The sequence below is a fragment of the Trachurus trachurus genome (assembly GCF_905171665.1).
Source record: "Trachurus trachurus genome assembly, chromosome: 22".
Lineage (NCBI taxonomy): Eukaryota > Metazoa > Chordata > Actinopteri > Carangiformes > Carangidae > Trachurus > Trachurus trachurus.
The window spans coordinates 25,416,398-25,427,747 of record NC_139907.1 but is presented as its reverse complement, the minus strand read 5'-3'; the positions used below and the strand labels follow the sequence as shown (position 1 = coordinate 25,427,747).

The 11,350-nt window shown below is 42.5% G+C and overlaps 1 protein-coding gene across 1 annotated transcript in view; it reads left to right on the top strand.

Moving 5' to 3' along the window:
- The first annotated feature begins 1,048 nt into the window (after positions 1 to 1,048).
- The window catches only part of eif2ak4 (eukaryotic translation initiation factor 2 alpha kinase 4), a 28,898-nt gene continuing 18,596 nt past the window's right edge, over positions 1,049 to 11,350 (top strand). Inside the window, exons 1-15 of the mRNA XM_083998408.1 lie at positions 1,049 to 1,205; positions 1,335 to 1,450; positions 2,268 to 2,370; positions 2,541 to 2,714; positions 5,517 to 5,597; positions 5,690 to 5,841; positions 5,919 to 6,019; positions 6,127 to 6,284; positions 6,871 to 7,409; positions 8,292 to 8,407; positions 9,760 to 9,914; positions 10,023 to 10,462; positions 10,547 to 10,613; positions 11,036 to 11,125; positions 11,215 to 11,337. Coding sequence (XP_083854534.1) covers positions 1,077 to 1,205; positions 1,335 to 1,450; positions 2,268 to 2,370; positions 2,541 to 2,714; positions 5,517 to 5,597; positions 5,690 to 5,841; positions 5,919 to 6,019; positions 6,127 to 6,284; positions 6,871 to 7,409; positions 8,292 to 8,407; positions 9,760 to 9,914; positions 10,023 to 10,462; positions 10,547 to 10,613; positions 11,036 to 11,125; positions 11,215 to 11,337 — 2,544 coding nt within the window. The 5' untranslated portion in view covers positions 1,049 to 1,076. The remainder of the gene's footprint in view (positions 1,206 to 1,334; positions 1,451 to 2,267; positions 2,371 to 2,540; positions 2,715 to 5,516; positions 5,598 to 5,689; positions 5,842 to 5,918; positions 6,020 to 6,126; positions 6,285 to 6,870; positions 7,410 to 8,291; positions 8,408 to 9,759; positions 9,915 to 10,022; positions 10,463 to 10,546; positions 10,614 to 11,035; positions 11,126 to 11,214; positions 11,338 to 11,350) is intronic.

Sequence of the window (11,350 nt, the reverse complement as noted above, 5' to 3'; positions counted from 1 at the left end):
AACTGTGGCAAGATATTTGTAGATTCATTTTAGATAATATCTGCTGTGATTTTGAGCTCCTCTGGCAAAATGTCCTTTTTGGATTTATAAAGAGTGACGCTCCAGCTGAAAAAGAATATTTTTTAATTAATCTCATTTTAATTCTTGCAAAGTTTTATATCCACAAATGTAAATTTGCCAAAGTAAAATCAATTTTTTGTGTTTTCATGAAAGAACTGGAGGTGTATTTCAAGTCAGTTTCCTCTGCTAATAACAAGAAAGCTATCAAAACTATAAATCTGTGCTCCCACTTTAATATCTTTAATTCAATTTAATTTCCATTGCTCATATCCCCTGGTGTGTCTTACTTTTTCTTCTTCTCCTTTTTATTTTATTTTATTTATTTTTTTACTATTATTTATTTCTATTTATGTATGTTTTTATTTTATTGTCACGTCTATTTGTTATGCTCATATGGTTTTATGCATTGTTTATGTATTTTGTAAAGCAAAAATAAAGTTGTTAAAAAAAAAAAATAGGCCTATTTGAACAACAATGAATGCTTAATGTCATTATAATAGTGCTTACAACCAAATAAATGATGAAATATCATATAAAATTCACAGTTCCTGATTTGGGAACGTTTCTTTTAAAGTACTTGAGATATATTTTTACTTACAGAGTTTTTTCTCCAGTGAGTTATTTGGATTTATGGACCAACTAAAGGCTTTGAAGCTTTTACAGTCTATGCTTTGAAGTAAACGACTCTCTCGTTCCCGCCCTCTAGTGGCCATTTCGGAGAAACGCAAGCAGCGTGATGACGTTTCACCTGCGACACAGCCCTGCTGCAACAGCAACAGCCATGCGCCACTCGCAGCAATGTTATGGTCGCCCGCGCCGTGTGTCAAGTCGGCGATAGCTGAGTAGTTAACTAACAGCTAAAGTGTCGGCGTGTTGAGGTCCGAGGCTCCGGAGAGACGGAGGGCGGCGGGCGGAGGCAGCAGCGGCGCGGCCTCTTCCTGCTTCTGTGTGACGGCTGTGTGTGTGGGGGGGACACGGGGACAGGAGGGGGACTGCCATGTAGCTGAGGCAGAAGAATGAGCGGTCAGCACACTACAGCAGATGGGACAGACGACCACACGGTCCAGCAGGAAAATGAGCTAGAAGCCCTCGCCTCTATCTTCGGGGATGACTTCCAGGATTTGCGGAACAACGACCCGTGGAAGGTAGCTAAGAGGCGTTAGCTTCGTGTCCCTCAGTGAGCTGGTGATGATGGCTGCGAGCTGCCATATGTCACAACTACCTGTGTTTAACTGAGGGGCTTTCCACTGAGGATTGGTTGGCTCTGCTTTCAGGTTAAGAGGCCCCCGGAGGTGCACCTCTGCCTGCGGCCCAACGGGCTCAACAACGGGCAGGAATGCTACGCGACCGTGGACTTGCAGGTCAAATGTCCTCCCACATATCCAGACGTGTGAGTACTGACCCCCTGACCTTTTTTTTGCCATGTGTTCTCAATGTAATGGCCATTATTGCCACTGTACCTACTGTGAGGCATTCACGCTCACAGTGACCAGATGCTACAAAAAGTGAAGCTTCACTATTTATCTTCATAAGCTACATATACTCATTTCTAGAATGAAAATCAGTGCAGATAAGATAAAACAAACCATTAGAAGTGATTGCAGATGGTAATAGTATTACCACATTTGTTTATATTACATTATATGCAGGCTAAGTATAGTTTTATAAGAGTTTTATGTTCATGTAGTACCACAAGACATAACCTGACACCAGTAATTTATAACCTCATCTTCTTGTTTGTGAAACATTGCTTTTTGTGTCTTGGATACAAGACAGATTTCAGAGGAATCTTAAAAATGTAATCTAATCCACACATCCAATTCAATGCAACACTGGTGTCAGCTGTCATAGGGCGCTGCCTACCAACATGTGGCTGCAGAATGTTGAAAAGTGTCAGGCACAGACGCTTGTTTACTTTTTCTTTAGTCTGATAGTTCCTGATTAATTCTACTTTTGAGTAGTTTCATGCAAAAGACAATTATCAAGATGAGGATCCCCTGGAATAGATTAGATTACCCACAATTTCTGATTATGAAAGAATTTTGCATATTTCTCTCAATGTTCCAGGGCAAACATCCCATGTGCCTGTTAAGTACTAATCCAGGCACAGTCAGTACAAAGATTAAAGTGTGGAGCTCTAAATGTCGTCTCAGTGTTTACTAGTGGTCATTCAGTCTTAGTAATATAATATCTTGGGGCACCATCAGGCCTCCGGAGTTGGAGCTGAAGAATGCCAAAGGCCTCTCAAACGAAAACCTCCAGACCCTTCAGGGCGAACTCAACAAGCTGGCAGCAGTGCGATGTGGGGAGGTGAGAGGCGCACACACACACACACACACACACACACACACACACACACACACACACACACACACACACACACACACACACACACACACACACACACACACACACACACACACACACGCACAAACACACAACACACAGACTACTATGAACCTCTGTATGTGTCCACCCAGGTGATGATTTATGAGCTAGCGGACCACATCCAGGGCTTCCTGAGTGAACACAACAAGCCCCCATCAAGCTCCTTCCACGAGGAGATGCTGAAGAACCAGCGGAGGCAGCAGGAGAAACGAGCCCTGGAGGAGCAGCAGAAGATAGACCAGCAGCGCAAACAGGAGGAGGAGATGGTGAGGACGGGACACAGAGAGCTATTCATGCTCAGATTAGCATTCATCAGGGCCTGTGAGCTAATTTTACTACTAAGTCATTTGTCAGGAACATTCACAAAGGACCTCGATTTTCTCCCTAGGGAGTTACCAAGTTTATCTGATCCTTCTGTGCAACTCAAATCAAATCATCAACGCTATCACTTTGAATTAAAACCAGAATACATCAGTGAAGAATCATCAATGAGTAACAGATAATGAATTTATAAATGAAACAAATGACTGGAAATTCTAGTATTTGGTTTTCCCACACACAGAAATGCAGTGTAATATAACTTTGCTGCACACTTTTAAAGTCTTTTATCAAAGATAACGCAAATCTTTGAAGAAAGTGGCATTGGATTGATAGACTAAGTGACTGGATTGCTTTTACTTAACTTGTCTGACTTGCACTACCGGTCAAACGTTTTAGAACACTCCTGTTTTTTCCAGTCTTTTATGGAAAAAGATGCAGCTTAATGTCTCATTGGACTCTGAATGAAATGACAGCATAGAACAAATTAACAATTGAAGTTAAAAAAGAAACTATTGAAACAATTTATAGACCAAACTGTTTTCTAAACTTTTGCCTCATCAAAGTAGCCACCTTAGCACATATAACAGCTGAACACACTCATGCCATTCTTTCTACAATGGAAATCAAATATTCTTCAGAAAGTTCTTCCCAGCTCTGCTGCAGAGGTTCCCATGCATGTGTGGCACTTGTAGGTGGCTTTGTTTTCACTCTTATGTCCAGTTCATCCCAAACCAGGGGCCTGTTGTTGTAAACCTAGATAAGGGATTAAGCCGGGATGTGTTGGTTCTCCTGCTGAATTTAGCCTCAAGTCGGTTGTTCGAAAGCTGGATACCTTTATCCTGGTCAAGTTACTATGGTGATTTATTCTCTGCAGCTAGCCTGCTCCAGACCATAATAACAGCCAGGCTTAGTTGATTCTGTTGTCTTTATCTGTGGAGTCAGCAGTCATTCTGATCAGAAATCAACATGTTTCATACATGTTCTTATGTACATATTGGCCTGAATTATAAACAAATAAAATGCATTAACAATAATCAAAAAACATGAAACATTTACAATATTTATTTGGCTTTTTTTCTTTTCTTTTTTTTCATAATTAGACCTATTCATGTGCTTCTCACACTGAATCTTTGCATCTGCCAGTGCTAAAGGGCATAAAGATGTCTGATGGTTTGTAAAATCTGTAAAACACATTAGCACAGAATTGTGCACACTGTTCTTGAGTCAATACTCACTATTTCCGCTATCTGTGACCCATCTATGATATTTTCTATGACCACTAGTACTACATGGCTTCTCATAAAAAGCAATGGAGCAAAAATAGCAATAGATTTATTTTTATTTTTATAAAATATGTTACAAAATACAGTATATTAGCCTAAATATTGGTTGAGGGAAGAAAATAAGAATACAATTATTTGAGCAGACACCTTCCAAATCATTTATACACCTCATTTGAACATTGTTATTGGCAATTTATTGAAGCACCAGACTGCATAATGTTCTTATATTTAATTAATTTTCACCTGTTGCACTTTTGGCCACTTGTATTTGTGCTGTATGAACTTTACTTTAGATGATAAGAGATTTGTGCAATGTATCAACTTCCACTGCTCATCATTAAGGCAAAGTGCACAGCTGTTAATTTGTGAAAGGAACTTAAATTGTGATTTAATAATTTAATTATAATTTTGGATTAGGCTACTTCCACATTCAATCAGTCCACAGTTGTCCACTCTCTCTGAGCTTTACAACAGCAGCGGTGCTTTTTTTTTCTTTTTTTCTAAGAGGTGTGTCACCTTACGTCAAGATCTGCTGTTGATTGGAGGAAAGTAGCCACACCTGTCCTCTCATCGGTGAATCTGTGATCAATCTCTGTGGTCTACTGACTAGAGAATTAGTTACACCTGGCTTGACAAAGCTGCTGCTCCTCAGCCTGGCTCGGTGTTCGAACAACCAACTAAACCAGGATGAACTTATGAGACTTTGTCCAACCTGGCTTTTCCACTTATCCTGGATATCTTTATTCTACTTTCGAACAACAGGCCCCTGCTCGATAGGGTTGAAGTCTGGAGACTGTGCTGGTGGCCACTCCATGTTTTTAAGCTGTAGTTCTGGCATAGCTTGGACTTATGTTTTGGGCTATTATCTTGCAGTAGAATGAACCCCTGACCATCTAGGCTCATACCAGAGGGTCCTGCATGGCGCTGCAGAATGCTGTGGTAGCCGTTTTGGTTCAGGGTGTCTTTCACTCTGTACAAGTGGATCCAGCAACACAGCCCCAGACCATGCTCTGTGTTTGACATTTGATGTCACACAAAGAGGAACCGTCCTTTCGCCTGAAATCTTGATTCATTAGACCATAACACCTTCTTCCAGTCTTATGTAGTTCATTGGTGGTGGCCCAGGCATGCCTCTTTTTCTTTCTTTCTTTTTTTTTTTACATAATTTTTCCATTTTGGGTAACCTTGCTTTTTTTAAAAAAAAAACCTCTGGCAGTTAACCACTTACCTTTCAAGCTATTGACTGGACTTGAACTGCTTGAATTTCAATTAAAAAAACTGGAAAAATCAGGGTGTTCTAAAACATTTGAGCGGTAGTGTTTATGAACTTATGTCAAATACTGATAGTATGACTCATAGGGACTCTGTTTATGTCTACTGAAATAACTAATATCCCCCACAACCTACAGACATTCAGGTTGAACAGGACATTGACTGTTTGCTGACTTTTTTTCATCCTTGTAGGACAAAGAGATCATGGCTGTAATCCAAAGAAGAGAGGAGGACAAGCGAGAGGAAAAGAGAAGGAAGGAAATAGCCAAACAAGTGAGTCGCACCTTTCTACTGATCACCATAGAAAAACAGTCAAGCACATTTGTAGCTGTAATGCTCCTTTCCTGTGGTGTTTACATTGACAGGAGCGCCTTGAGACTATGGAGCAGCCGGTCACTGCTAACCCCTCCCTGTTGGGGAAGAGCCCTCCCAGCCCGGGTGGAGCTCCTCCTGAACTGATCGAAGCCAGGAAAGGAATTGGTAACCGCCGGCGAACTACCTCGAATACACGCCACAGGTACACACTTTACACAAACAATAAAAATGCTTCTGATGGTTAAGAAATATTACTAAGAGCTTGGTCTGTTCCACCAGGCGCGACACGGTTAATGAGGACAACCATCGCTCGCAGGAGCTTCTTCATTTCAACAGCAGCACTTTTGGGGAACTTGTTGTCCACAGAGGGAAAAGTTTAGGTGAGAGCTGTCAGAGACGATGTGGCTCTTTTGGTGTAAAGTAGCTTCATATCGCTGCTAGGAAGATGTTTGGTATACATTTGTATCTGTGTCCATGTTTCTGACAGGGGAGAGCCAGAGACTTGGCCGTCATGCTTACTATGGATTCGAGGCAAATTCAGGAGACTTTGCTGTGATCTACGAGTGGTCGCTACGCTGGAGCAAGAAGATGGGCAAGTTCTTCACCAGCCAGGAGAAAGGAAAGATTGAAAACTGTAAAAAGCAGGCAAGTAGAGAAGAAGCTGTAGAGTTCAGTCTGAACACCATATCCACTCCATACTTCCTTAAAGGGATAGTTCAACATTTTGGCAAATTGGCCCATTGCCATAATCCTTATAGTCTTAGGAGTAGGTTTTTACCTTTAATTGTCAGTGCAAGCTATTTTTAGAACGGTGGAGCAGAGCCGTGAGCTGCTCAGGCTAAGGGAATTTCTTAGTTTCCTGTCATCAAAGTCATTTCAAGCAGTCTCTGCATTTGCCTCAAAAACAACGTCCCGTAACGTTCCGTTATTATCTCATAGCGTGGTGAATGTATAGGTCACAACTTCACAAGAGAGTTTTGGAGTTGTTGGATTGTGTATTTGATGAGTTTGATGAGGGAAACCAAGAAATTCCATTAGCCTCCGTAGTGTACTGTAGCTCTGAGCAGCTCGCGTCTCTGCTCCGCCATACTAAAAACAGCTTGCACCGACAATTAAAGGTAACAAACCTACTCCTGAGACTATAGGGATTATGGTAATTATGCCAATTTGCCAAAATGTTGAACTATCCCTTTAAAACAGGCCACAAATTACAACTTGAATTCCTGTGTAGATCCACGGGGCAGAAAATGAGTTCAACTCCCTCCTGAAACTGGATCACCCGAACCTGGTGCAGTACATGGCGATGAGCTCCACAGAGAAGGAGGACTGCATCGTGATCAACCTGCTGGTGGAGCATGTTTCTGGGATCACCCTGAACCAAAGTTTGCTCAGCAACACTCCGGTACCATTGGATAAACTCTGCCACTACACAGCGCAGCTGCTCTCCACCCTCGACTATCTTCACTCCAACTCCGTAGTCCACAAGCAGCTGGGAGCCTCCAGCGTGCTGCTGGACTCCGAGGGCAACATTCGATTGACCGATTACAGCCTCTCCAAGAGATTCGCCGATATCTGCAAAGAGGACATTTTCGAACAAGGCCATGTGCGTTTCTCCGAGGATACGGCCATGCCGATGAAAACAGGCAAAAAGGGGGACGTGTGGAACCTGGGGCTGATGCTGCTGGCCCTGAGTCAGGGGAAGGAAGTGAAGGAGTATCCAGTCACAGTGCCAGGCAGCCTGCCTGCCGACTTCCAGGACTTTCTCCACAAGTATGTAGGGATGGGACACTCTGCCAGCTTCTTATATAACTTAACTAGACTCTACTAGATTAGCATTTACTGGAAATCACGTGCCAATACTTAGAATTAGTGCTGACCATTTTCCAGATCTCACTGCAGTGTTTTAGATATCTGATTTGTTTGGCTTCCAGCTGTCCAGACTAGTCATGCATCATACATCTGGGAATGCAATTTTGGGGGGAATTTTAAAAGCTTCACCATTATTGCATAGAGCTGCAACCAATTATTGTTTTATTTATAAATTAATCAATAACCCAATTATAATTGTTTATTCTCACCAACAAAATTATTCAACCTACCACAATGTAAGATTAAGGTGAGCCGCAAATTCTGACAGTACCCTTGAACCATCATATATTTTGGAGATATTCTATTGAAAATTGACACAAATTAATTATTTTTCATAACAGTCACATAGCTGATTTTCATAGTGCAGAAATGAATGGAAACCAGTGGGTGCCTGGAATGGAGGAAGAATTATGTTTAAAGCGGTGACTTTGCCTTGGAAAATGTTTAGCAGTAATTTGAAGCATGTGTGATTTGTTGTAAACATGCAGCAACGCTGGTCTGTTCCCTGGGGTCACTGTGTTTTATAGGCTGTCTGTTAGCTAACAGTGCTGGCTCTTTAAAATGGTTTTTAATTTAAGATGTTTTGTTCAGAGTTTTTGTCACGAGAGATGCTTCACTCCAACAAACTAAATCAGATGGTCAGTGTGTGTCTGTGTGTGTGGTGTTGTCAGCCGACCACTAACACAGTGAGGATCAGGACAACAGAGGGGAATTTTCCAGATGAATGACAGAGCTTCCTGTCCAGTGGAAATGTCCATTACTGTATGTGTCTCTGTGTCCTAGGTGTGTGTGCCTGAATGATGCTGAACGTTGGACAGCCCAGCAGCTGCTGGACCACTCCTTCCTCAAGCCTCCTTCACCTAGAACTATGCCTCAGTCCCAGGATGCCAGCCCAGAAGGTGATAACAGCAGAAACACCTTTGAACACAAGTTAAACATAGTAGATCCAAGTAAAAAGATTCTGTGACATAGATTTGAATCAACAAACAAATGAAGTACAGGTTTCTACAAGAAATTACGTTTTTGAAGGAGGCTGTACTAGAAGTGCACACTGATCCTGTTTTCAATATTATCTCTACATGGTAAATACAGTACCAAATGTTTCAAGTATATCAATGTTAACACGAAGCAGTCACAGGATGTTCTCTGTAAGACATTGACAGACATTCTACGGCAGTTTGGATTGAAAAACAAGTATGATTAATTATCTTGTAATTTGTAGTGGCTGCACACCACTTTCTTTTTTGCTCAGTGTTGGAATCAAAGTCACCATTTTTGTGAAACCCACAGGAAGTTCTGTGAGTTTTTTCAGGACTTTCCCACCAACATTCTGTCTCTGCTGAGCGTTTTACAGACTCTATTGAGCCCAAACAAATCAAAAATATCCTCGGTTCCCAAGTGGCATAATCGGGCTGTGACCTTCTGTGGGTACATCAATGTCAGAGGTTCAAAACCCCAGATGACCAAAGACCAATTTTGCAATAATGTACCAATTCAGATGGATGGTATCCAAATGCTTTTGAGTTGTTTAGACGTTGACAATATTGGAGAATCATCATGACATAAAAAATAGTCGTTTACAGATACACACAGTAAAAAAAAAACATAATTTCCCAGGACTTAATGTGGCGTCTTCAGAAAGCTTATTTTGTCTGAACAACAGCCCTAATTGTGTTAATAAATAATTTGCCATCATTTCTGCAAATCCTCATAATTGAGAAGCAGAAAACAGATCACAAAGCATTTTTCTGGAGTCAATTTGAAGTAATTTTCTGTCAGGACAACTTGCCGATTAAATTATTTATTTGTAGTTGATTAAAGACTTACTTATTTAGTCTCTTATGATGTTCGTGCTTACATTTATTATGATATTTATTATTCTGATTTTATTTTGATATTTTTGGGGCTTTTTATTGCCTTTAATTGATAGCACAGTGGAGAGAGAGACAGGAAATGGGGAGGCAGAGAGGGGGGGATTACATGCAGGAAAGGGCTGCCCGAAGCGGGATTCGAACTGGGGCCGCCTGCAGTGAGGACTGTAGCCTCAACATGGGGCGGCAGCTAATTTTTTGATGGTGTTTCACTGATTGAGAAACAAAATTTCGTCCTCTTGTGCATGTAAATGCACAACGAAAATGACAATAAAAATCATTGAATCCTTGAATGTTTTCATCTTTCTGGTCAGAATTGATCCCATACATTATGCTGTTGTGGAAATCACAGTGAAAACGCTTTTTTTTTCTCCTCTCAGATCTGGCTGTGGACTTTGCATCATCTGTTATGCCACGCAGTCACATCCTCAATGCTCCGTTCAGCTCCGGCGTGCAGAGGCAGTTCTCCCGCTACTTCAATGAGTTTGAGGAGCTGCAGCTTCTGGGAAAAGGAGCGTTTGGTGCCGTAATCAAGGTCCCTTCTTTTATTCCTATAGCAGCTTTAGGGTGAGACGACGTCACATCGGAAAGACTGATTTCATCCTGTCCGCTGTGTCACTCTTTCCCTCTCCCGCACCTCCAGGTTCAGAACAAACTGGACGGCTGTTACTACGCCGTGAAGCGCATCCAGGTCAACCCGGCCAGCAAGCAGTTCAGACGGATCAAAGGCGAGGTGACGCTGCTCTCGCGCCTCAACCACGAGAACATCGTCCGTTACTACAACGCGTGGATCGAGCGGCACGAGACTCCGTCCACGGGGGTGCTGAGCAACACCGACAGCTCCGAGTCGCAGAGCACCGCCGACAAGCCTCCGCGGGGCAGAGAGCCCCCGCAGCGCCTCAACGAGCTCGGTCTCCTTGACGACGTGGAGGACGTCGCCCCGCCTCCGGCCCTGTCCAGCTCCGTGGAGTGGTCCACCTCCATTGAGAGGTCCTCCAGCGCCAAGTGTAGTGGACACCAGTCCAGTGATGACGAGGATGACGATGACGATGATGAAGAGGATGTGTTTGGTGCCTCTTTTTTGTAAGTTTTTTTTTTTCCACAGCAAGACTTGGTCCTGCTCCAAGTATTGATTCATCATCACCTTTTTTTTTTTTTTGCTCTTAGGCCGTCAGATAGTGAGAGTGAGATCATTTTTGCAGATGGTGATGGAAGCACAGACGATATGTCTCAGGTTTGAATATTGTTTCTTTTATTAAAGGGATACTTCACCCAAAATATATAATTCACCAATCATCTATTCACCATCATGCCAAGGAAGGGTTTGGAGAACTTTCAGAGTCATCAAAACGCTTTTGGAGTTCCAGGGGGGGTTCGGCTGGCAACAGATTTTCATATAATGGCGGTGGATAGTGCTCACCTTTGAATCGTCCATTGCCAGCCGGACCCCCCCTGGAACTCCAAAAGCGGTTTGATAGCTCCGAAAGTTCTCCAAACCCTTCCTTGGCATGACAGTGAATAGATGATTGGTGAATTATCTATTTTGGGTGAAGTATCCCTTTAACATATTTATTTCATTGATCTTTTTACCTTATTAATATAGTTCATCTTTGTCAGTGCCTTTTTCACAGTTTAAAAAAACTCATCTTTCCTCAGCTTGTGCCAAGCACCCGGCCGGTGACTGAAACGACAGAGAGCACGGACTCAGATCGACCTCTCCTCATAGCACATTACTTGTACATACAAGTAAGCTTGCACCACAATGCTCCACTGTTACCACTAGAGGTCTCTGAGACCCCACAGATAAATACATACATGTGTTCTGCCCCCCTCAGATGGAATACTGTGAAAAGAGCACTTTAAGAGACACCATAGACCACGGCCTGCATCAGGACCAGACTCGCCTATGGAGGCTGTTCAGGGAAATCCTGGACGGCCTGGCTTACATCCACGAGCAGGTAAAGTACATCA